The sequence below is a fragment of the Phascolarctos cinereus genome, unplaced genomic scaffold (assembly GCF_003287225.1).
Source record: "Phascolarctos cinereus isolate Bilbo 61053 unplaced genomic scaffold, phaCin_HiC Scaffold_5;HRSCAF=322, whole genome shotgun sequence".
In the NCBI taxonomy this organism is placed as follows: Eukaryota; Metazoa; Chordata; class Mammalia; order Diprotodontia; family Phascolarctidae; genus Phascolarctos; species Phascolarctos cinereus.
Genome location: NW_027555958.1, coordinates 92742375 through 92769604, shown reverse-complemented (window position 1 = coordinate 92769604; position 27230 = coordinate 92742375). Strand labels below are relative to the sequence as shown.

The following is a 27230-nucleotide window of genomic DNA, read 5'->3' as shown; positions in this document are numbered from 1 at the left end:
AATGTTCTTGGCTCTAATTCTTTGAATGTGCCATATTTCTCCTTGTGTTTTGTCTGAAACCAAGAGGGAAAACATTCCCTTATTATTCCATAAGTGGTAGTGATATAAAAAGCATTTATTAAGTGCTTCCTCTGTGTAGGGTATGGGGGATACAAATTCAAAAGTGAAGCAGCCGCTGCCCAGCTAGGTGATCGAGTGGACAACATGTTAGATTTTGGGTCTGGAAGACCTAAGTTCAAATCTTGCCTCAGATACTTATAAGCTGCATGAGCTATTTTTCTAAAAAGGAGAGACTATGTATGGAGAGGGAATGTTTTGGTTTGGAAAGTTGCAGGGATAGTGAGAGGATCCAGAAGGGAGTAGTACCCTGTCTAGTAACAATGGCAGCCTTGATTTATTTATAATTCCAGAGCTGGATGGAAGGTATGCCAGTAGGCTGGATGGAGAGAAGATGGCTCAGGTGTAGACTGAAGCATTACTGCAGCCAGCCTATATACAGAGTGGTTCCTAAGAAAGGCATTCATCAACCAGGGCATCACAAGACCAGGGGTGAAGTTTAAAAGTTGAATGCATGACTCTCTGTGACCCCATTTTTGTCAAAGATCCTGGAGTGGTTTGCTGTTTTCTTCTCCAGCTCATTTTACAGATGAGGAGACTGAGGCAAAGAGGGTTGAGTGACTGCCCAGGTTCACACAGATAGTTAAGTGTCTGAGGCTGGATTTGAGTGCAGGTCCTCCTGACTCCAGGGTCTGTCCACTTGTCACCTAGATGCCCCAGGAGTGCAGAGGTCACTAGAGGACCTGGACAACGGTATAAAACTCAAATAGAATCAGGGACACCAAGCCATATATAAGGATCTCTGTAGGCGCATGTTGACTTAGAAAACCACATGTTAACATCTATGTTTCATTGTATTTTTATTTATTTTCTTAAATACTTCCCAGTTACATTGTGTGGTAGGCCAATACTTCTGTTCTAGGGAATAATGTTTGGCCCATAAATGTCTTCCTTATCAATTCTCAAGAGTTATGCCAAGCAATTTGGGGGCTATTTTGTTTATAATTATATTATATATCTAATATAATATATCATAATTATATTTATCAAATTATTTATTAATATAAATTTAATAATATAAATATATATATACAGACTAAAAGTACAAAAAAATCCCTTCCTGTACATTTTCCAGTGAAAAAGCTTCATTTCTTTTTGTGAGATTATGTGGTAGAAGGCCTATAGCCAATGGGCCAGTCTTACAGACATGGACACATGCCAATAAGAGTTACTTCAGGGATACCAACTGTGGGAAGTGAAGGCAGAACTGATAGTAGAATTTAACAGGTTTTGCTTACTCAGAGGTGGGGGAGAGCCCCAGACTTTCAGAGTTCTGGAGTTATAGGGGAAGGGTAATGGTATAGCAGCATACAACTGGGAATCATTTCATGGCATGCAGTAGGACGATGATACACATTGTACCAGAACACTCGAGAATTAGTAATGGTGGTAGGGATGGGACCAGAATCTCTAGCCCTGGATTTAGAACCAAGAGATGTGGTTTTAAGTCTTACTTCTGCCACTGATCAGCTATATGAATGTGGTGGTAAGCCTTTGGGGATTAGTTTTTTCATCAGCAAAATGAGGAGGTGGAATTATATGATCTGTAAGTTTCCTTCCAGATTTAATAATCTCTAAGTCTTTAAGTATACACATACCTCCTTTAGTTGGCTTTTCTTTAAGGAAGCAATGGTCACATTCTCATGTGAAAGGATGGATGTGGTTATGGTTTTATTCTGCGGGAGAAGCTTGGCACTTTCTTGAGAAGTAACCATTTGTCAAATGTTGAAGACAAGACAAAGCAAAACAAAGCAAAAACTACCCAAATTTTTTGAGTAGTCTATTAAAGGAAAGCAGTCTGTTAAATTAGATAATCAAAAATATAAAAGCATTGCATTAGAAAATGCCTCCAAAAGGTCATGTTTTCTATAACCTCAAGTAAGATTGCATTCACTCAGTATCATATTCTGAAAAATATCTCACAACAGATCTATACAGTTTCTGAGGAGCTCATCACAGTGCCTCACACAACTTAGAATATCTTCTTTATTTTTATTTTTTGGCTAGGCAATGGAGTTAAGTGACTTGCCCGGGGTCACACAGCTAGTAAGTGTCAAGTGTTTTGGTCTGAGGTCATATCTGAACTCAGGTACTCCTGACTTCAGGGCCGGTGCTCTATCCACTGCACTACCTAGCTGCCCCCTCCTTTGTCTTTTTTGCTCCTATTCTGTCAGGCACAGAGTTAGGCATCTCCACCAGCATCATCACTGCCAATATCATCAACCTTATCATGAATTCAATTTAACAAATAATTATTAGGTGCCTGTCATGTATGTGCTTTGCTGGGTGTTGATAGAAAGACAGAAGTGACATATTTTTTTACATCTACAGTGTGCACAAATCAAAATATCAAATGGATTTTGTTTAGTTCATGCCTCTTATGTAGAGTTGACGTCGGGATAAAACCTTATTTTATCACAGTATTTCATGTATAAGATGGAATCACAACATGTGTTAGTGAAACTCTTTACTATCTATGTATTTTTGGCTTAATGCATCTTGGTGAAAGTTTCCAGGTTTCTGCTAGGTACAACTATAAGGTACATTTGACAGTTATAGTGGGGGATTAAAAAATACATAGAGAATCATAGCATTTCAGAGTTAGAAATGACCTCAAAAGTCATCTAGTGCATCACCCTACTTGAGATAGGAATATTCTATAGAATAGCCTCAATTCAACAAGCATTTACTTTTTACTAATTGTAATTGCTATTATGTTCAAGTAGTGATTATCCATTTCTACTTGAAGGTATGTAGTGTTATCACTAACTCCTGAGGCATTTTTGTATAATCTCTCAGTGCTAGGAAGTTTGCACATACACACATATTAACATACTGAAAAATCCAACATAATGTGGCTGCCCCCAAAGCTAATGCAATCTTACCCTGTTACTGAGAGACGTAGCTTCCAGGAATAAGGAGGTGAGTATTTCTCTTTACTTTAATCTGACCACATCTGGAGCATGATAATCAGTTTGGGGTACCACAGTTTTAAAAGGACATTGTTAAAATGGAAAGTATCCAGAGGAATTCAGCCCCAGTGGTGAAAAGAGTTTAGTTCATGTTATATAAAAAGTAGTTGAAGGAACATGGGATGTTTAGCCTGGAGGAGAGAATGTTGGCGGGGTGGGGTAGGGGGGAGAATGGATAATTGCTGTCTTCAAGTATACGAAGTGCTGTCATGGAAGAGGAATCAGACTTGTTTTGTTTGGCTTCAGAGGACAGGGCCAGGAGCAATAAGTAGACGTTGCAAAGAAGAAAATTTAGGCTTAATGTCTGGAAAAATCTTTCTAACAATTAGAACTTTCCAAAGCAGAATTGGCTGCCTCAAGAAGTGGTGACTTCCCTTTCCTTGGTGGTAAAGACCAGATGACTATTTGCCAGGTTAGCCATAGGGCTGATTCATCTCTGGTGTGGGTTGCACAAGATGGGGTCCCTTCCAGCTCTCCGATTTTGTGATTCGGGGATTTCGTGTATACACATACAGTGATGTTGAGTCATTTTGGTCGTGTCTGATTCTTTGTGACCCTATTTTGGGATTTTCTTAGCGAAGATACTGGAGTGGTTTGCCATTTCCTTCTCTAGCTTATTTTACAGATGAGGAGACTGAGGCAAAGAAGGTTAAGTGACATGCCCAGGGTCACACAACTAGTCAGTGTCTGAGGCTGAATTTGAACTCTAGAAGATGAGTCTTCCTGATTCCAAGCCCAGTGCTCTATCCACTGAGTCACCTAGCTGCCCAGTATGTGTACACAGACATATATGAATGACGTGCACTTGTCATTTCATCTTTGTAAAGATCTTCCAAGTGTAGAAACTCCCTCCACTGAAGCAGATCCACAATTCCTGTGACTTTTAGAATTAAGGAGTTTCCTGGGGGAATAGAAAGGTTAAATGACTTCTCTAGTCATATAGCCAGTATGTATCAGAGAAACCTGAACCCAGGTTTTCCCAAATCCAAGACTAACCCTTATCCAATATGACATACTGCATAATAATACATGATGTCCATGTACATATATATGTTCACGTGTACCTATGTGTGTGTGTATGTGTGTGTATAGCAAGGGGGGGGAGAGAGAGAGAAAGAGAGAGAGAGAGGATCGTTTTCATACATATTATAAGGAATGGAATTTCTGAATCAGGTGATAAGCCTATAAACCAATGGTTTAAATCAATTCTCCTATTTCTCCAATTTAATTCCTTTCTATATAATAGTGTAAATTAAGGAAGTAGGAAGATGTCTCTGTCTTACCTAAACAATGCTAGCTAAAATCCATATATGCCTTAACAGATATTTACAACTTAATTTATTAACAGTCACTCTTTATTGCCTTGTTAGGTTATCCTTGAGGGTTCCACAGATAGGGATTTACTCTCATGGGCCTGATTTCTTGGGTACTGTTCAACTTGAGTTCAAGATTGTCAAGGAAGAAGACACCAACCTTGTATAATGATAGCGATGCTTTTTCTTGTCTAACTCTTACATCAGAGATTCTCGCATGAGCTGAAGAACTCTTTTGTACTTTGGGGAATTTCTCATTTCTCTAGCTTCTTGCCTTCACCCAGATAATTTGGGAGCTTCACTATCTGTCACCACTCAGTATATTGTCACTAACTCTCCTTACAATTACATAGTTCGTCAGGTTCAAAAAAAAGGGGGGAAAGTTTTATTTATAGTAGGATGAAAACAAATAACTCTCATCAAAAATAATGTCAATGGGTGACCTTTCCTCAGGAGATCATATAGCTCCAGTGACTTAATCATAATAATGACCTGGGCAGGTACTGCTTATGGCGTGAGCTCTCATTATATGTCTTATTGAAGTTTTTCAAAACCCCCTGCAGGTGGTACGTTTGGTTGTACTTCAACATAGTGGATCGAATGCCAGATCTAGAGTCAAGATGACTCTTCTTCCTGTGTTCAAATTTGGCCTCAGACACTTACTAGCTGTGTGACCCTGGGCAAGTCACTTAGCACTGTTTGCCTCAGTTTCCCCATCTGTCAAATGAACTGGAGAAGGAAATGGCAAACCACTCCAGTGTCTTTGATGAGAAAACCCCAAATGGGGCCATGGAGAGTTGGACACAACTGAACAACAACGACGACAACAATATTACAGATTCCCATCACAATTCTGTTACCTTGCTTTGCCTGTAATTCTTTGCATATGATGCTCAATGCCCTTTTATATAGCTCTCAGCCAAAAGTTCATCATCATTCCAGAATTTAGCACAGTGCCTGACACATAATAGGTGCTTAATGAATATTGATTGATTGATTCCACCTTGTTGTGATCTGTCCTTTGTTCTCAAAGAGGACCGTGACATCAGGAAGATGATGTCATGACTTACAGGTGGATTGGATTTGAGGGAGGGAGGTCTGTGCAAAGTCATCAGCCTCACTTTCTCCTCCAGAGCCATCTGGGTCCAGTGGCAAGATATAGCTCAGTATGACTGGAGATGGCCCAGGATGCAGGATTCCACCTGTAGCTCTCTACAAGTACCTTCTTCATCACCCATTTCTGCAGCTCCCATCTAACAATGTTCTACTAAAGGCTCCTTCCAGAGATCCGTCTTTAGCTGAAGGGATTTCCTCAGAGCGCCATTGTCCTAGCTCGAGACACTTGTTTTCCTTGTATCCAGTTCTAATACAGTGCCAAACAAGGGACCTGCATTGCATTTCTCCCTTACATGATGTAGATTCTGGCAACTTTTGGCCTGACAGAAATTTGTCTAATGATCAGAAACACATGGTCCTTCTCACAGTCCAAGTGTGGCTTTCTCTTTGATACCAGCTTGGGTAAGAGTGAATTCAATCATCTAATGTCCTCTCCTCACCTCCCGTGCTTGGGCACTGTGCCTTCAGCTCGTTGAGCATCTCTCACAAACCTAAGGGCTCTGTGGGGCTCTCAAATCCTCTCCCAGCCTCAGCCCATGGAGTAGTCCCTCAGGTTTGCGTGTTTTTGTCTGAGACCAATGGCTAGCATTATTCAGAATCCCCAGGGCTTCTTCTCTTGGTGGTCATGGGATGAGGGTAAAAAGTCTTTCTCCTCGTTTTTCTGACAAGGAAGAGAAATATTTACAAATTCCCATTACATCTTGTGTGAAGGTGTTTTAGACTTTTTAAAGTGATTTTCACTAGCTCATATATTACAAAGTTATTAAAATGTAATTTGAGAATTTGTACCATTAAAGTAGGTGAAAAATACACTAGTGGCATGATGCTTTCACATGGAGAGTTAAAGCACAAAATCCTACTCTGAGATGAACTGCTTCTCTATCAGATGACCTAGTTTCCTAGAAGGGCAAAAATGCAGCCTGTGAAATACATCTTATGAATTAAACCTAAAGCATAACCAGTTTAGAAAAGCATTCATTTTACAGTCTTCAAAGCTCTTTATCATTGCTGAAAGCCATTATTGCTGTAGTGGAAAAGAAAGGACAGAGAGAAATAGGAGAAGCCAGAAGTTCACCAAACTATTACTGTTTTAGCTGGCCCGCCTTTCACAGGAAATATCTGTGGAAAAATGAGAAATGGACCCTCCCACTACAATATTTTTGTTCTTTCCACAAATGTTTCATTGAAATATGCAGTGTATTGAGCACTCTTCTCTACGAGTATGTACTCAACAGCTTATTGGTTTAAATTTGTGGAGTTTTAAAAGAAAAATGTGGCAGGTATAGGATTGGAAAACTCGGAGCTTAAGTGAGTTCCCTGCATTTCGCCTTGCTCACAGAAAGGTATGCCTTTTACTTAGGTACTTCAAGCATCCCTGCTTCTTATCACTGAAACCCCCCATTCACCGACATAGCTCATGACCCCCTGCATAAGTTACTAGATCATCCTGGGGAGTGACTGTGGCTGAGAAACATCATCACTGGATGATCAGCTTTCTAGTCTCATTGTTGTGTTGTTTCAGTCATGTCTGACTTTCTGTGACCCCATTTGGGGTTTTCTTTGCAAAGATACTGGAGAGGTTTGCCATTTCCTTCTCCAGCTCATTTGACAGATGAGGAAACTGAGGCAAACAGGGTAAGTGACTTGCCTAGAGTCACACAGCCAGGAAGTATGTGAGGCCAGATTTGAACTCAGGTCTTCCTGACTCCAGGCCTGGCACTCTCCCAATGTACCATCTAGCTGCCCTTTCTAGTCTCCGGCTTCTCTGAATTAGTCAGGCTGGTTCCCAGAAAACAGACCTACAATCTAGTCAGTACCCAAGCTGTGCCTTTGCCTATAAGTCACTTCTGAACCACAATGAGGCATCAGTGTAGGAATTTAGAAGAGGAAGAACATTTTAAAAAATTATACTTATTTAATTGGTACCTTTTGTCATTATATCATCATTTCCCAATATCTCTCTCTCTTTCCCTTCCTAGAAAGCAATCCCTATGAGAACGATTAAAAAAGAGAAAAAAGGGGGCAGCAACTAGATAGCACAGTGGATAGAACACTGGCACTGGCATCAAGAGGACCTGAGTTCAAATCTGGTCTCAGACAAGATACTTGACACTTACTAGCTCTGTGACCCTGGGCAAGTCACTTAACCCTAATTGCCTCATCCAAAAAAAATTTTTTTTAAAGGAGAAAAAGAAAAAGCATTTCAGCTAAACTAACCAACACATTGAACAACTTTGACCCTATATCCAATGTTTCACACCTATTTGGCAGTAAAACAAATTGGGAGAATGTATGGATCAGAAAACTTATTAGCTGTGTGGTGTTAAGCCAAGTTATCTCAGCTTACTAATTCAACCATATAAAAATAATGCCTAACATGAATGTGATTAGAAATATGGTTTACAAAAGTGAACTCTTCTTTGATCTCTCTAAATCTCTTCTGGGCCAAACTTGGTCATTATAATTTCACAGCATTTTTTTGTTTTTTGCTGCTGCTGTTCTTTCTATTTACACTATTTTAGTTACTATGTATATTGTTTTTTTTTTCTGGTTCTGAGGAAGGGCACAGCTGATGTATTCCATTAATATTTATTTTTCACTGCGTATAAATATCTGATAGACTAGAAACAGACAACATGTTGCTGTGGAGAGAGAGAGTTCTACTGGTAATCACAATACCTGGGCTTGGAGCCTGGCTTTTGCTGTTAACTAGCTAGCTGTATGGGCTTGGACGAGACACAGAGAGTTTGTTCACCTATAAAATGAAGGGATTGGATAGATGACTGCCAAGGCATTTAAACATTTTAAGGATTACTATTTCAATGTACAAAAAACATAAAAAGGATTGTATATGAAACAACTTATATATAGTTTGTTGTGTTCATTTATAGAAAATTAAATTTAACATGATCTTATCAAACCCACCTTGCTTTTCTGTGTCCCTTTCTGAATTTCTGATTTCTTCTCTATATTTTGATGCTTCGTTGACACACTTTCATTTATTTTTTTCTTTATTGTACCCACTGCCCTCTTCTCCTACACAATACTCTCCCTACCCCCTCCAAAAATAAATGTTTTCCCTTGTAACAAATACATATGGTCAGTCAAAGCAAATTCATACATCGGATATGTCTGAGAGTATATATCTCATTCTGAACCTCTTGTCAACCATCTCTCTGCCAAGAAATGAAGGGAAGCATAGGCTCATCGTCAGTCTTCTGGAGTTACGACTAGTCCTTGCATTGATCAGCATTCTTTAGTTTTTTAAATTCTTTTTCCTTTATAGCATTATGGTCACTGCAAATTTTTCCTCTTGTTTCTACTCACTTTCTAAGGTATTTTCCAACTCCAACTTTCTATCTTTCTTCTATTCTATTTGAACTAATTATACTTTTCATTATGAATGATACATATGGAACTAAGAAAAGAATAATGTTCCAGTGACTAGAGGAAATAGGTTCAAATCTAAGCTCCGCTATTTAATTTTTGAGTGACATTGAATTAGTCATTTAAATTCTCTAGGTCACAATTTCCTCCTTAGTAAAATGTGGAGTTTGGTCTAGCTGAATTTTAAGGTTTCTTTTACCTCTAAACCCTATGATCCACCTTAGGAATGATGTTCAACAATCTGTAATATGGAAAAAAAAAGTTTTTTTTCTTATCCCTCTTTCTTGTTCTCTGTGTTTCCTGAGAAGGTTAGATCTCTTTTATCTAAATATGAATTTCAGAAACTCCTAGTCAATTTTGATAGAATAAGCTCTGAAGAATTCTGAAGTCTGTTCCTATGGATAATACACGAGCAAGTTGTTAAGGGTTTCTTTGAGAGTTTGTTCATATTTAATTCAATATCTCTGTATTGTAGCAGTGGACTTGGAACTGCACCTTCTAGACTTCACAGAAAAACCATATGGAAAGGATTCAGAAATGATCGAGTTGCCTGGAAAAGGAAATATTTAGTAGCTTTCTGCTACAGCAGGGTTTAAACCAACATTTTGTGGTATTTCATCACAGCAGTTTGTTATATTATACATTTATGTATGTATATATGACTACAGATTTTGCTTTTTGTGAATTCCCAGGGGGTAGGCAATTGTGAAAGATTCCTCTTTTTCTGATGCCAATCTACATGCTTATTTCAGCCAGTAATTAGTGTGTCTCTCCCAAGTGGGTGAGAGGCCTAGCTGTGGAATGGTTAACTAAGAAATGAAGGAACTGCCTCTGAACCAGATTCATCATCTCTGCTTGTGTGGCCATCAAATAAAATGGCATATAGCTGACTTTGACTTCATGCCACAGTGAGACCTACAGTAGTTTAACAAAACCTGATACCTTTGACTAGGTCATCCATTGTTGGAGGTCAAAGTCTTTCTGTCTGGAGACTGTTTGAGGGTTTTGATATTCAGGAGAAGAGGAAAATCACCAGTGGCAGTTCTAAATTGTAACTGTGTGGATTAGCATCTCTTCTTAAAAGAATTGGAAAAGGGCATCTAAGAAAAAAACCTTATTTCTTAGGGGTTTTTTTACCCTTGTTTTCAGTTTTTATTAGCTTTTATTTGTGGACATATGTATGACTCATGATCTTTATATTTAGTTAGCAGAGATAAAAAACACAGGCATTGTCAATGGTTAAAATTGTGTTACTTCCTCACAGCAAGGTAGACTGTATTTTACTAGGACTCCAAATACGTAGAACACTTCCTATCGTCTACATTGCCCTCTCTGCTGGAGGCTGTTTAGGGGTTACAATCTACTGGGTGCTTAATTTGTTTGTTGATTGATTTTATGGTGCAGTGGGGTGGGGTGGAGTTAGGGCATAAGTATACAACTTGTGAGATGAATGTGAATGACTGGAAAAGCAAGTGAGCTTGAGCTCATTATAACCCTGAGATGATAAAATAACGCAAGGAAGACCTCCAATGCTTTGCATAGATGTAGTCTAGAGAATTTGTGGGAAAACATAGGCAAGAATTGTATGTAGGAGAAGAAGGCATATATGGGGCTGTAATTGGTGTTAGTGGAGGGAGCATCCTCACTGATGAAGCAATGGATATTTCAGAGTCTCAGGGTTGGAAGGAAATTTTTTCTTTGCCTTCCCATAATGCCTCCATCTATCGGATTACCTTTGTTCTCTCTCTCTTTCTCTTCCTCACTCACTCTTTCTCTCTTTCTCTCTCAACTTATATGCATATATATGTATTTTATATATTCTGTATACTTGGTTATTTACATGTTGCCTCTCCTCCTTTAGAATGTATATTTCGTGAGGGCAGGTTCTGTGAGTTTTTTGTTTTGCATTTCTTTGTGTCTCTAGTGTTTAGCACAGTTCTTGGCACGTAGTAAACACTTAACAAATGCTTATTGACTCACTGATCTCAGAAGTCATCTAGTACAACCCATACTTGAACAGGAATCCCATTTGCGATATACCTGGCAAGTTGTCATCTGAACTCCACTCAGAGATCTCCAGTGTTATGGGCCTGACTTGTTCCTGTTGCAGTCCATTCAACTTTTTATTTATTTTTTATTTTTTTTTCATATGCTTTTGAGTTGAAAATTTTTTCTCCCTTTTTCTCCCCCCCCCACCCTCCTCAAGACGGCACACAATCTGACATAGGCTTTACATTTATATACCCATTAAATATATTTTCACATTAGTGAAGTTGTAAGTAAAAATTAAAACCAATAGGAGGAACCATCAGAAAGATGAAACAAAACTCAACTGAAGGTAAAAATAAGTGAGAGCGATTCGACTTCCATAGTTCTTTCTTTGGATGTGGACAGTATTTTCCATCCGGAGGCCTCTGGAGATGTCTTAGATCCTCTTAATGCTGAGAAGGGTTCAGTTTAACATTCTTAGTCATTGCATAACGTGGCTGCTATTGTATACAAAGTCCTCTTGGTTCTGCTCACTTCACTCAGCATCAGACCATATAAGTCTTCCCAGGTTTTTCTGAAGTCAGCCTGTTCATCATTTCTTATAGAACAATAGTATTCCATTACATTCATATACCACAACTTGCTCAGCCAACTTTTGAACAGTATGAATTGCTAGGAACTTTTTCTTTAAACCAAACTGAAATCTGTCTCTCTGTAACTCCTAACCACTGCTCCCAGTTCTGTCCTCTGGCACCATACAGAACAAATCACATCCTTCCATGTGAAAAACTTGTAAATACTCAAAGCAGTTGCATCTTCTTATCCCCAAGTCGCTTGGCACAACACCTGGCACACAGTAGGAATTGAGGTAAATGTTGGTTGATTGGTAAGCCATTAAAAACTTTTATGGTGTTGTTTTTGGTCCTGGTACTATCCCAGTCTTCCTCCTCTGACTAACAATCATTTGTCAATATCCTTCCTAAAATGTGGCACCTAGAATCCAGTACTCTAGATGTGACCTGATCAGGGCAGAAAACAATGGGATTTCCCCCTTCTCCCTTGTTCCAGGCAGCATACTTCTCTTAATGCACACTTATTTTGCATCAGCTTTAAAAATATCAAACTATGGATAAGTGTGTGCATTTAATAGGCAAGAAAACTGAGACTCAGAGAAATTAAGAAACTTACAAGATGATACAGGTATCATTGGCAGAAGTAGAAGTGGAACCCTGGTCTTCTAACATCAAAGACAGAATTCTTTCCAACGTGTTCCACAAATTCTTTGGAATCTGAGAAATTTTAGTGCTAAATAGATTCAATTCGATATAGAATAAGAAAAACATAAATTGACTAAGTAGGGGGACTAGTTCAAAAGGATGTGAAGTCTCTTCATAGAGATGATTAAGAATTGAATTGATGATAAGCTTGGGCCGCCATGTTTATAATGCCCCTAGCTGGTATGAGGGAGCAGACTCAAATGATATTTTTTCCTTCCAGATAATTCGTTCTAGGCCATTATATATTTATTAGGTATCTTTAGTCTTTTGGTGAGGAGGAAAGAGATACTTTTAATTTTCCCAAAGCCATGTGGTAACTAAAGGTTATGAGAGTCGTTTTCATGAAATTTCTGGGTGTGTAAGCTTTGATGACAGCAAAGTCCCTAAGTGGAGTGAGGAAAAGGGTTACTTTGGCCAACTTTGCTCCTTATTTAAAAAATTCTATCAAATTTCAGAGTGGTAAGTAAGATACAATGGTAGGTATCACAGAGGCAACTAGCTTGGAGGTCTACCTGAGAAGACTTTGAAATATCCTGGTAGTTCCTAAGCTACCAGTTCTTTGGGGGCTCCATTCTACGTCTGTCCTATTTATCATTTGTCTGTGCTTCTTTGGAACCATTCTGTCCTCCCAAAAGCCAATTTGTAGACTCAATTTCTTTCTAAATCCTTACTCGATTCCTCACTAAGTCACAGGATTGTAATGTTTAGTGCTGAAGGAGACATTTGGGATCATCTATTCCAACTCTGTCATTTTGCAGGTGAGGAAACTGAGGCTCAGAGAGGTTAAAGGACTTTCCCGAGTCATAGGAGATGGATAGCAGAATCAGGATTTTACTCCAAGTCCTCTAAACCCCTTGCAAATATCCAGGTGGAGCCAAAGCTTTGATTCTCTCCCAGGACTTTCAATTCACATTTTGGTTCTCACTCATTCTTCTACAACCTAGCTCTCATAGACCTTTTCTTTCCTTTTTACTTTTCCCTTCCTTCTCTGTCCCACTTCTCCTCCCTTCATCTTTTTCATACTTAATCACACAAAAATATATATTAATATCTTCATTGGCATGGCTCTGTCATGGAGGGTGGGGGATTAGGGGAGGCCTATGGAATGGGAGGTAGATGAAGAAGGCTAACGAAAAGGTAGCTTCTAGTTTTTTGGTTTGTTTGGGTTTTTTTTTAAGGATATAGTGAGCTCTAGGGACAGTTGGGCTCTTTAGCCATGTGTCTTTGAAACTTTGGTCACAAGCAGCATGTCAGGCCAGTCTGTGGCAGCAGAAATGGTGCCATCCCAGGTAAATATGTTGCCCAGGACTGTTAGCTATAGGGCAAATGACTGAATTCCCCCTCTGCTTACTAAGGAAGGAGAGGATTCTGGGAACTTTCATGAAGGCCAAGGGCATTTGATGGGCAGATTGAAAACCTTTGTAACCTCATTTATGTATGCAAAATATATTGCTCTACACAGAATAGGTGCTCTACAGATATTTCTTAGTCATGAGGAATTATTAAAGCAGTTTTCAACTCATAGTAGAAAAAAGAAGAGTGGAAACAATGCCATATTTGGAAACATTTTCACTTTAATCAACATTTTCACTCTAGTGGCCATCATGATCTTTTTTTAAAATCAATTAATCAGACACTTACTAGCTGCATGACTCTAGGCAAGTCACTTAACCCTGTTTGCCTCAGTTTCCTCATCAGTAAAATGAGCTGGAGAAGGAAATAGCTTTAAACCACTTCAGTATCTTTGCCAAGAAAACCCAAATAGGGTCACAAAGAGTCAGACATGACTGAAACGACTCAACCACCACCACCACCACCACCATGCATTTATTAAGGGCCTAGTGGGTGCCAGCTGTCTTAGGAGCAAAAAGACAGAAAAGAAATAGTCCTTTCCTTGCATTCTATCTAGGAGAAACTTGCATGCTATCTAGGGTAAGAAGATGCACAAACATAAGTAAATACCAAATACAAAGTAAATACAACCCTGGGGAGGGGAGAGGCACTAGCAGATGGGAAGATTGTGTAGGCAAGGACACTTATACTGTAGAGTATGATTTATCTATTAACGTGCAACTCTGAGCATATTATTTAACCTTTCTGAGCCTTGGTTTTCTTTTCTTAAAATGAAGATAATAATAATAATAATACCTACCTCCCAGGATTGTTGTGATCAAAGGTGATAATCTGTATAAAGCCCTTTGCAAATCTTAGAATGCTACATAAATGCCAGCGATTGTTGTCTTGATTTCTAAAACCTCAGAATATCCTGAAATTTGCTTGCCTGATCTAGTACAAAATGGTAAGAAGTTGAGTTATAATTCCACTTTGCTTTTTTTTTTTTAATGACTGATGACTGTCTGGAAAAGGTTTCACTTAGTTGGTTTGCTCAATGGACAGTATATGGTGACTTTAGGATTGCTCTTGTAAATCCAGTTCTGAATAAAACTCACTTGATCTTATTGTGTTGTATTGTGAAAGACTGAGAAAAGTCTGTTTCCTTAAGTTAAAAATGCACTCAGCACTTGTGGATTTGAATTTGATTACTCTTGGCATTTGTGACTTCCTGTTTTCAAGATAAAAGACTTAGAGATTTATTAGAAAGATATAGGAGCTTTTGTGGGTATATTAAATAGTACTTAGAGAAAACACTTAAATGATTTAACTGTCAACAAATTTGAAACACGTGGATCAAGTTTCCTTCAGTGTCCATGTGGTTTAAAAATGATTAAAAAGTAAAACATAAAAGGTATTTGAAGTTTTATGTAATTTAGAAACCACTAAAAGAAAATAATTTAAAAGATTTAGGTAGAATTCTGAAATAACAAAATGCAGTTTGATATTTAAAACAGAAAGACTGGAAATTGTGATAGTTGTTAAGCTGCTAAAAGTTTCATTTAAGTAGTTTTTTAAAAAAAAATCTATGACCCATTGAATAGATTGAATAATAGTCACCTCCTTATTAGAGAGGATGGTTAAAAGCCAGTGTCCTGGAAAGAAGCTGTTCTGTTTCCATGTAGTTGGACGTATTGATCATCCATTTACTCAAAAATATTTATTCAGTGTTTATTCTGTGCAAGGCACTGGCGCAGATTCAGAGATGATCAAAACATCCTTAATCTTTGACATGAAGGAAATTATGGTATGGTAGACCCAGGGAGCACCCTATCTGTTGTACACATGGGTTTAAAAAAATTAACCTTGTAAGCATTTCATCTAAAAATATTTGGGGGTTTTCCAAAACTGCTATCTCTGTGTGAGTATGAGTCAACAGGGTGACATGACATCCCAAAAAACTAATGTGATTTTAGGTTGAATTAAAAGAGGTGAATAGTTTTCTTAAGTATGTCCAGGGTAGGCTAGATATTTGAGATATTATAGAAGAAATCCCTTTTCATGTAGAGTTTAGACTACTTGGCTTCTAGGGCATTCTGGGCTTCCTTCCACCTTGGAGATGTTGTTATTCCTAGAGGAGATACTGTGTCCTTTGCATAATGACGGCTATTTTTTGTTTTGTTTTGACTTTTTTTTAATTTTATTTTTATTTTGATTTATTAACAATCACTTCCATATGCTTTTGAGTTGAAAATTTTTCTCCCCCTTCCTGCCCCCCACCCTCCCCAAGATGGCGCACAATCTGATATAGGCTTTACATTTACATACCCAACATGAGAGCTATTAAGACCTGCTTTATTCTTACTTTCTGATCCTGACTCTTCACAAAATTTAACTTGACATTGCAATTAAGAAAGCCACTAGTATGGTTTTAGTGTAGTAGTACGGTGGTCTTGTGTGACTGGGTAGTGTAGTGACTAGAAAACCGGCCTCAGAGTCAGGAAGACCTGGATTCAAATTCTACCTCTAATGCACACTGGCTGTGTGTCATTTGCTTCTCATTGCTCTAGGCAACTCCCTAAGACACTAAAACCATGTTGCGGAGAAGATAGTGACCTGTATTAGTCAAAGGAATTTCCTCATTTGGGAAGTCCATAGACCAGTCAAGTCACATGTCCAATACCTATTCCTGCCCAAGTTGGTAGACTAAGTATTTCTGGTTCTTTTAAGGTGATCTCTGTATATCATGTTTTGTGATTATTGGTATATTTCTTCAATTGCGGCTCTAACAGTTGAATACAACATAGTGCATCGGATCACAGAACTAGAGGAAGAAGGGGCCTCAGAATCCATGAGGTCCAGGGAGGTTGAGTCCATAGTCATACAGTAAGTGATGGGATTTGAATTCCAATCTTCCTGACTCCAGAGCCAGTACTCTTTCCATTGTACCACATTGCTTCAGATGTGGTCTGTATAGGTCAGACTCCTGTAGGACTATTGCCTAACTCATTGTGGACGCAATATTTCTATTGACATTGGCTCTTTTTGCTTACCACATCACACTGTTGACTCACATTGACTTTGTAGTCCACTAAACCCCCTACTTGTTTTTCACATGAATTGCTTTTTAGCCATCTTGCCTAAAGGGTACTTGTGAAATAGATTTTTATTTGAATATAAATGCTGGACATTACAGTGATCACATTTTATTGTATTTTTCCAACACATTATTCTCACCTATTGAAATCTTTGGATCCTAATTTTGGCAATTTTGACAAACATATCATTAAATAAAGTCATTGATAAAAATGCTGAATAGAACAGGGCTAAGCACTGAGCCCCTTAGCAAACCAATAGAAACTTCCATTCCTATTGACACGATTTCTTAATCAACACCCTGAGCGTCTGGTTATTTAATCAGTTCTGAAACTATATGACTATACTATTATTTAGTTCATTTTTTATCTATTTGTCCACAAATAGGATACATGAGAGATTTTTTTTTCATATTTTTTTGAATTCTGCCATACATCTGCTGAATGTCTTCAACAGTTTAAAAAATCTTGTTTAAAAAATTAGTAAGTCTGGTATGACTTGTTCTCAAAGAACCCGTGTTAACTTGCTTCTTTTTCTAAGTACACATAGACCATCTGTTTAGTAATTCTAACATTTCTCTATTCTAGAAATTTTCCAGGGACCAATAGTTTGAAGAATCCACTGTCTTTATTTCTGTTTCATTTTTGTCTTTGTATCCCATATTTGCCTAGTGTAGTGTCTGGCACATAGTGAGACAATAAATATTTCTTGATTGGTTCATCTTTTTGTAAATAATTCTAGGTGCTGTGGAGGGATACAATAATAATAATAATTATAATAATAATAATAATAAACATTTATATAGAGCTTTAAGGTTTGCAAAGCACTTTACAAATATTACCTCATTTGGCCTCATAACAACCTTGGGAGATAGGTGCTATTATTATCCCAATTTTACAGATGAGGAAACCAAGGCAGACTTTCCCAAGGTCACGCAAATAAGTGTCTGAGGCTGGATTTGAACTCAGGTCTTCCTAACTCCACTTTCTCCACAGAGTCTCAGTCTTTTTATAGCAATATAAATAATTAAGTGTAAAGTGCACATCAGATTCCTAAAAATACGAAAGATTTTCCTAAACAGACAACAAAATAGTTCCTGGAAAAGTAAAGGTGGTTACTTACTTTGTTATTGTTAATATTCTCCAAATTCTTTCTATTATTAAACAAAAAAGTCTTCAAGATCCCTCTTTCATTTCAAAATGACCCTGTGTCCAAGGATCATGGATACAGAGCTGGGAGGAATCTTTTCGAGAGCATCCAGTCACGGCCCTCGTTTTACATGAGAACAAGTAAACTGCTCTTTGCCCAAAACTACATTAGTTTAAAAAAAAAAAAGAAAGAGGCTTTCTGGCTGTTCTGTGTTGTCACTTACACCTTCTATCTCCCAAGAATCTTTACATAGTAATTGCAATGGAAAGGAATGCTACTTGTTGTTGAGGTCAAACTCTGCTTGATTGGAAGTTTTCTTCCTGCCAGAGTCACCCAGCTAGGAGCTCGGAAACTCAATAAGACTTGGCAGCTGAGTTCTTGGACCCTCTACACAATGCTTATTTTTAGTACGAAACAAGAACTATCAATATGGAAATTCATCTGATTATTCATTTGTGCAACTTGCATCTTTGATGAGTTGGCATAGTGAATACTTTCTAAATTAATTTCCTTTTGGAAATTGTATTTTTTTAAGTATTACTTTTTGGATTTACCATTTTTCAGAGCTAGTTCTTGAAACGACGACTGAATACCACCAGATTTTTTATTCCATTGAGGCTATTTTGGTCAAAGGTCTAGAACACTAATGAGGCAGCTTGGAGAAGCAGTGGCTACAGCATTGGAGTGAGGATGTCCTGAGTTCAAATCCAGCTTCAGCCAGTTACTAGTTGCCTGATTCTGAACAAGTCATTGAACCTTTTTGTACCTCAGTTTCCTTATCTGTAAAAATATAGGGATGATAATGGAGCTTACCATCCCACCCCACCCTAGCTGTTGTAAGGCTAAAATGAGATAATATTTGTAAAGTTCTTTGCAAACCTTAAAGTGCTGTAAACATGCTATTATTTGCTATTATTATTTATTCTATTTGCAACACTAGGTGTCTCATAAAGGTGGTATAGCCAGCCATAAGACTACATTATTTTATGAAATGTTAATTAATTGCCTTCTAGAACACAGAGAAGGTTTTGAGTAAGGTGCAGTAACAGATTGTGTTATCATTCATCCAAAACCCAGTTTAGTTCAGTGTGAAAAATCTTATCCCCAGAAAGTTGATGAATTGTTTTGGTCAAAGCCAATCATGAAAACTGCCTATTGAGTTTTAAAAAGATCAGTATGTTGGCAGAGAATATACCCAACACCAATGGAATCACTCATTTTTTTGGGAATTAATTTTTAAGTAATTAACAGCACAGTGAAAAGATTCTGTAACTGAAAAGGAGTTATATAACCTTCATTTGCTAATTTGCATACATTAGATTTTCTGTGTAGCCTTCTAAGAATGTGGTAACACACCCACCCTTTGGACAACATTTTCTAAAACACTCATCTATATTCTTCTCCATTAGTTGCTGGCTGTTTGGACTTTTTAAGGGATGATTTTCATTAGATGTTGTATCAATTGTGTTTTGAAGGTTAGCTATTGCTGATTATGTTGTTTTTGTTCTCATGGCCGAATTCCATGATGTTAACTCAATTGAAGATCTTTCCTCAATTTGACTTTTTTTTTTTTGGTCTTCAAGGAATTTGCATTTTAGTGATGGAGACAATAATGCATACATATAAGTATATACAAAACAGATACAAGTACATTAGAGGGGAAGGCACTAATCCCTGAGGGGATGGGCTGAATCTGAAAGGGAACAAGGGTTTCCAAGGATCAGTGGTGAGATGAGAGCATATTCCAGGAATGGGGGACTTTCCATGCAAAGGATCATCCTGTAAGAAACAATGAGAAGACCCATTTTGGCTGTACTGGAGAGTAATATAATTAATTAAATTTTGTATATATATATATAAAATAGAAATAACATATATTAAATAGAATTAAAACTGCATTACATACTACTGGATTCAAAACAAACAAACCAAAAAGCTTCTTAGCATACCATAAATCTGAAGGAACCAAGATTTAAGAAAATCTTGAAAAAAAATCATTTATTCAGCATTTGATTTTGAGAGGGAAAACCTGCTAATTTAGAGTATTTTTCACCCTAAATTTTTGCAGAAAAAGAAATCATTTTGGACATTTTATTCAAATTTGAATTAATCCTTCTGTGTAAATTGATTAGATAGCAGCTAAACCTGTGATTTCCATGGAATAGACACTTCCTGGGTGAGGAAACTCCTCTCACTAACACAGGTTGATACCTTCTCTACAACTTATAAAATTTCCCAGGATAGTAAAGCTGGGCAAGGGAGGAGCCCAAATTCATGTGCTTCTGACCCTGAAGCTGGCTTTCCATCCACCACCCCACAATTTTTTCTCTAAATGCTGCTACATTTTCCTAAACTTTCCAATTTTATTACATCAAACAAAACTCGAGGTGGGATAGAGGAATGTGGAGAATAGAGGGAAGGATGCCCTGGTAAATACCTGCCTCATAACCTCATCCGTAGAGTAAGGACATGTCCAAAGTGGGGTAGATGTTGTGTGCTTGTGCCATATGCATGTTACCAGGTTGACTGTTTTGTTCAGTGTGAAACTGAAAGAACTTAGGCACTGAGTTATGGCTTCAGGGATTAATGACTTAGAAAATGTCAACAATTTAAGGAGTATCTTAAGAAACATCTACTTAGTAAAAAAAGAAAAAGGTGAGGATTTGTTAAGGACAGCATGGTTAAGGGTTTGTGTTGTGTTGCTTGGAAGGTCAGAAGCTCAAGAACGTGGGCAAATATAATTAAGACAGAAATGAAGTAATAGCAAGCCAAGAGAACTCATCATTTTCTGTGGAGGGTTGGATTTCTAATGGACAGTAGTAGTATGTGTAGGGCTGTACTGTACTTCTGCATTGACCTTTCACTCTTCTCAGATGATACTCTATTGTCCTTATTTGGCTTAAATTTGGGGAGGGGAAGGGTGCAAAAGGAAAAAAAGATAGAACATTTGAGAACGTCCATGGTTCCTAGCAGAAATTTTCGTTTGCTCCATTCTGTTTGACATTTGTTGTGGGAAAGATAGTGGCAGTGTCCCTTATCCTTCTTGTCAAGTGTTTTTCCTTGATGTTTTTGTTGAGTTTATCTGCAAACACAGCTCCAAATTTTGTGGCTACGCTTGCAGAGACACCGTACCTCTGTCGTCAAAACCTAAATGCTACGTTTTTGTGTTTTGTCTCTTTTTTAAGAAAAGGAAGTGCCAAACAAACCTTTGCGTGTTCGAGTCCGGTCTTCAGATGAGAAGCTCTCTGTTCAGTGGAAAGCACCACGTGCATCGGGCGTGAAGAGTCCACGGAGGTCCCAGGGTTTTCTACTGGGCTATGGAGAAAGTGGCAGGAAGATGAATTATGTTCCTCTGACAAGGGATGAACGAGCACATGAAATTAAAAAACTAGGTGAGTCCAGCTGCAGCATGACCACAATGTCGGTTGATCATGGTATGATGGTCTTTCTTCTATTACTCAGGAACTAGTTTACTTCAAAAAACAGTCAGTTATGGGAGTAACTCAAGATACTTTTAAACATTAAAAATTATACTGAATAAAATATCTTTCTTTTCTTATCCAATTAATTTTTTTTCACAGACTGTACTTGCTCATATTTCCCCCTCCAAATATATATTTATCGCATTTTGATAACAACAAAAAGAACAAGAAAACGATTTTGGCTTCACAAATTCCCTTTCATTTCATATGTCTTTATTTGTTTCCTTCTTTTAAAAAGCAACCACCCTATCATAAGATGCTTTTCTAATAGGAATTAATTTCCTCCTTAGCAGGGCGAGTCTCTACCAAACTTTTTGCAAAAAAAGATGCTTTCACATTCTTACCACTCATTCATTTTATAAGCCCTTGCCTCTGATCTCTGGCCTAAGCACTAGACTGAAAAATTGTCCCTCAAAGGTCACCAGTGACCTACCTCCTTATTCAATGATCTTCTCTCTATTCTCACCCTTCTGCTTTGTAGCATTTCAGTCAGTCGATCAAGAAACATTTAGGAACCACCGGCTGTGTGCCAGGCACTGTGCTAAATGCTGATGCACTTGGTGCTATTAGCCATCTTTCTTCTTTTTGTTATTGTCTCCTTTGGTTTCTGTGAATATCACACTCTCTTGATTTTCTTCTGTTTCTGGAACCATACCTTCTCTCTTGTCTGGTATTTCTTCCTGATCCTTTAATATTGATTTTCCTTAAGGTTTTGTCCATGGTCCTCCTTTGTTGTCTCTCTAGCCACTCCTCTATTGTCATCCTCATCCACTTCCGTGGCTTCAACTATAATTTCTATGCAGATGATTTCCAGCCATCCCTGAGCTCCAGACTCTCATTTCTGACCATTTACTAGACGTGTCCACTTGGATATCTTGTTGGCACCTCAGAATCAGTGTATCCAAAGGTAGAACTTACTATATTTTCACTAATCTGCTTCTAACTTTCCTATGTTTGTTCCCCCGTGTTGAAACAATGGTATCATCTATGACTTATCTGCCTCACGTCCCACAAGCAGACTTTTGTCTAATCTTGTCAAACCTTTCTCTGCGATATCTACCAATATGTTCCCTTCTAACCATTCCCACTGCCTTCACACTAGGATAAGCCCAAATTATTTCCTAATTAGTCCTCAAGACCCCTGTCTCTCCATTTATTTGATTTGTATTTCACCCCATTGAAAGATTTCTCTTCCTTATGTTCAAATGTGATCATGACGTGCAGTTGGACTGGCAGTTCACCATGTCATCTCATTCTTACATAGATCTTGGGCACACAGTGAAGATAGATAATGATCTGACCCTGGAATGAATAGAAGGAAGTGAGTTGGAAGGATTTACATTTACAAGTGGGAATACCTTCGTAAATAGAGGATAATGCCTGGATCTGTGATTTCATTGCTGTAGGGAACTTTTATCAGTGTAGATCTCTACCTTCTCTGTAACTTGTAATCCTTTCAGATTTGCCTGGATCACTGAGTGGTTAAGTGACTTACCCAAAGGGACCCAGTCAATATGTCATAGGCAGGACCTGCACCCAGGTCTTTCTGGCTTTGAGGCTTGCTTTCTTAGCTACTACAGGATGCTTCCTCTCACACAAATAGAAACAGAACTTGATTCCACCTTCAAATCCTTCTATTTGTGATGGGAAAAGGGTTGCAGAAATGTCTTTTTGTTTTCTTGGTAGCCTCTGAGTCGGTGTATGTGGTCTCCTTGCAGTCTGTGAACTCCCAGGGGCAGAGCCAGCCCGTGTATAGGGCTGCTTTGACCAAGCGAAAAACTGAAGGTAAGTTTTTGTCAGTACTTTTGGTTAACCTGCAGATCGTTGTACGTGATGGGTTTGGTGCTTGTAAGACAGCTGTGTCCTAATAAATAAATAAATAAATAATTATTTAATTATAATAAATAAAAATCACGTTCTGGAGAAACCTGAGCATCTTTTAAAAATTCATCCCCGTCCCCCTTTTAGTCCTATGTTGGCTTGGTCTTGGTGATGCTCCTCAGTTAAACAATAAATAAGCTCCACTGTAACATATTTATTCCGACTACACAGAAACCATCTCTTGGTAACAGCAGTTCTGAACAGGAGGAAGGATGGATGAATAGATATGTGCAGAGTGATTGCCTGAGATAAGCCCAATTCATATTGGTCTTATGCTAGTAATCACCCCTATTGTACATAGAAAATTGTTAGCATAGTAAAGTATGCAAAGCAATTAGTGACTCATGCAGTGGCTCATGGCCAGTAGATGTATCTGTCTTTGACTGTATATACACATCTGTGTTTATTTGAAATTCATTTACAAAATTATTGTAAAATGTTGTCAGAAAAGCAAATTATGACTTTGACTCACAGGCAAGCTCAGACTCTCCAGATTTGAGAACAATGTCACTTATTCTTTGTATTGGGAGAGTTTTCTTCTCTTAGCCCTCTTCCCTTACTTACAAGTATTTTTATTTTTAGTTACTGCTGTTGGTATTTTTTTTCTCTTTTTTGGTACAAACCCATGATTTCATCAATGTAGAGAACTCATGATGAGAAAACTGTCTCTAGTAATGTAGGTCAACAACATTTTGCAACTTATGGGGTTAGAAAGCTACTTGGGGCACTGAAATGTTAAGTGAGTTGCCCTTGACCACATATCTAGCATGTGTCAAAGGCAGCATTTGAAACCAGGACATTCTAAAATCAGAGGCCAGTTTTCTACCCACTATACCATGCTCTCTAATAAATTATAGATGCTTTTTCTGGGCTATTATTCAAGGAAAAAATTCCCATAATTTTTTGCCCTTTAACTCAAAGTATGAAAATTGACAACTAGGAGGCACAGCAGATAGAATACCAGGCCTGGAGTCAGGAAGACCTGAATTCAAATCTGGCCTCAGACACTTACTAGCTGTGTGACCCTGGGCAAGTCACTTAATCCTGTTTGCCTCAGTTTCCTCATCTGTAAAATGAAAAGGAAATGGCAAACCACTCTAGTATCTTTTCCAAGAAAACCCTAAATAGGGTCACAAAGAGTTGAACATGACTGAAAATGACTCAGTAACAACAACATAATTTCAGTCTCTCGTAGCATCCCACAATCTAAGATTGAACAACACCAATAATAATCACTGACATTTATATTATGCTTTAAAATTTGTGAAGTACTTCACATAAATTATCTAATCTGATCCTCACAACAACCCTGTTAGGTTGGTTTTAATATTTCTCCATTTTACAGAAGGCAAAACTGAGGTTTAGAAGTTAAATGACTTGCCCAGGATTGTATGGCTAATAAAGCAAAATTCAGACCTTAGTCTTCCTCAGTCTAGAGATCTGTCCCTTACACTGCCCCAATACTTTTTGTTGTGGGAACCAGAATTAGCATTTCATGCCAAAGTTATCAATTAATGCCATTATAACCAATTCCTAACTCTGCCCTGCCCCCACCCCCAAAGTAGTGCTAAGAATATTGTGTCATAAACTGATAAAATACTAAATAGCATCCTTGAGCAGAATGCCTTATATGAGGTATTTGTTTTTTATTAAGTGGTCAGGATAGTAAGGTGCCTTTTCGGCTGGAGATTTATTTTGGCTTAAATTTTCTATGTTGATTGCACAGATAATTGCTTAAGTCTTTACTCAGTCTCAGTCTAAAATGTAAGAGAGAGTCCTTCCTTTGTCCCTTCCTTTGTTCCTTCCTTCCTTTATTCCTCTTTCTTTCTTTTTTCTTTCTTTCTTCCTGTTTCTCTTCCTTTTCTCCTCTTCCTTCCTTTTTTCTTTCCTCCTTCATTCTTCCTTCTCTCTTTCTCTATCTTTTTTCTTCCTTCCTTCCTTCTGCCTTTCCCCAACACTGGTCAATGGGCTGGATTCAATAGCGATTTCTCAGAGGTTGCCTAGATTTTGTTGTAATTGCTCTGTTTTGTCATTTCAGAGGAGGATGAGCTAGAAGAGCCTGAAGACATAAATGTTCGAGTTATGTCATCTCAGTCAGTCCTTGTTGCCTGGGTGGATCCCATTTTGGAAAAACAGAAAAGGACAGTTGCATCCAGGTATTCTCACTTGTTTTACTGGGTCTTGGTTTTATTCACTGAGAGACATTCTGTGTGATGTAAGAGTCTGTGCTCAAACCCTCTGATTTCAGACATCTTGCTTTTCAGAGCTTCTCATGTTAAGTAGTGCTCGGTACCATCCTCGTGAATAATACATTCTTATTTATAACCACTTGATTACTGCAGAGATGTCATGAAGGAGATTGCATGGAAAAGAAATGCAGCAAACTGTGTTGAAAAGTTTAAGCCCTACAGTGTTGAAGATGCCCTTTCTTCTCAGAGTATAAGCTCCCCATGCCCAGGTTTTAGTTTTTTTCCTGTCTGCCTAGGGCATGCAATTAATTATTTTTTATTTTGTTCCCCAACTGGTGATAAGCCTGCTTTCCCATCAATTACAGTTCTGGTGTCAGTATTTGCTTTTCTATCCCTTACTGCCTCACCTCTTCTGTAGGTAGCAGGACTTTCCCTCTTGCATCACGTTTCTTAATCCTGTAGCTTCAGAGCCTTTGGGAGGAACCCTTCCCCAAAATACCAGATCTTGTCTTCCTTGGCCTCAAAATCCACAGCATTTCTACTGTGGATTTAATTTGGTTTCCTGAGCTGATAAATATAACCAAGAATTGATTTCCTTCCTGTTTGGTTTCCTTGCAGAGGCCATGCATCCTACACAGTCAATAGATAAAGAGGAGGAAGGACAGCAATACCCAGAGAATTTTGTTGAATAAATGCCAGCACTAAACTGTTTCTCATCAACAGGCAGTATACCGTGCGCTATCGAGAGAAAGGAGAATCGGCAAGGTGGGATTATAAGCAGGTTGCTGGAAGAAGGACTCTGATTGAGAATTTGATTCCAGACACCATGTACGAATTTGCAGTCCGTATTTCACAAGGTGAAAGAGATGGCAAATGGAGTACTTCAGTCTTTCAAAGAACACCAGAATCTGGTTTGTATTTAAAGGGTTCTTTGAATTTTCTGTCAGGGAGATACTCCTGCAGTAGGATTTATAGAGAATATAGTCCCAAGGCACCCAGGTTATTAGAGTCCAAGCATAGCAATGCATCAGAAAGGATACTCCTTTTAGAGAGGTTGGCTTTAAATTCTTTGGTCAAGTTTCCATGTATAAACACAAAGTTGTTGATTGACCATTTCCCCGGGGAACATACTTTGCCCTGTACTGAATTTTTATATTAAATCACTATTCTTTCAACATATGTTATCCATTAAACACCACTTGCATAATGTACATAAATAACCCTTGTGTATTATTGTGACTACAGAAGGAAAATAACCTCTCCCAGGATGAAGGCCTATGCTTGATTCTGAGAATGCATGTACTGAATCTGCCGTTATACTTTGTAGTATATCTTTATATTGACAGGTCATAGATTATGGGATCAGATGTGGAAGGAAACACAGAAATCAGGTTATTCACCATCTTCATTTTTCAAATAAGGAGACTGAGGCCCAGAGAGCATTGTTATTTTGTTCAAAATTTCTCCCTTGCCAAAGGTACAAAGATTGACCCATACAAAACCTTCTCTGGGCTGCTTCAATGCTCTCTTTAAAACTCCAGCTGAAATGGATCAAATACTCAACTTGAAGTCAGGAAGACCTGAGGTTGAATTCTGCCTCAGACACTTAGTAGATATTTGACCCCAGACAAGTTGCTTCATCCGTAAAATGAGGAGGTTGGACATGATGACCTCTAAATTTCCTTCCAGCTTTGAATCTATGATCCTGTATCTCAAAAATTAAAGCCAATACTTTCTTATTTTCCATTACTCTTCCATAATATTCTTTGCTCCCACCAAACTGGATCACTGATAACTCCATGAACATGCCATGCACTGTACTTTCCAAACTAGGCACCCTTGCTCATGATATTACCATCACCCTTTCTCACCTCCATCAGGAGATGGAGCCTTTTACACATTCTCTTCTTCCTTTAAGGACCATCTCAAA

General features: G+C 38.2%; 1 protein-coding gene across 4 annotated transcripts in view; it reads left to right on the top strand.

The window, feature by feature from the left end:
- FNDC1 (fibronectin type III domain containing 1) overlaps positions 1-27230 on the top strand; it is a 124385-nt gene that overhangs the window by 46043 nt on the left and 51112 nt on the right. For 3 of the 4 annotated variants that reach the window (XM_020986721.2, XM_020986718.2, XM_020986722.2), the window contains 4 exons: positions 20934-21140; positions 22917-23015; positions 25150-25267; positions 26024-26211. In XM_020986721.2, coding sequence (XP_020842380.1) covers positions 20934-21140; positions 22917-23015; positions 25150-25267; positions 26024-26211 — 612 coding nt within the window. The remainder of the gene's footprint in view (positions 1-20933; positions 21141-22916; positions 23016-25149; positions 25268-26023; positions 26212-27230) is intronic. The other variant, XM_020986720.2, reaches the window with a different exon arrangement.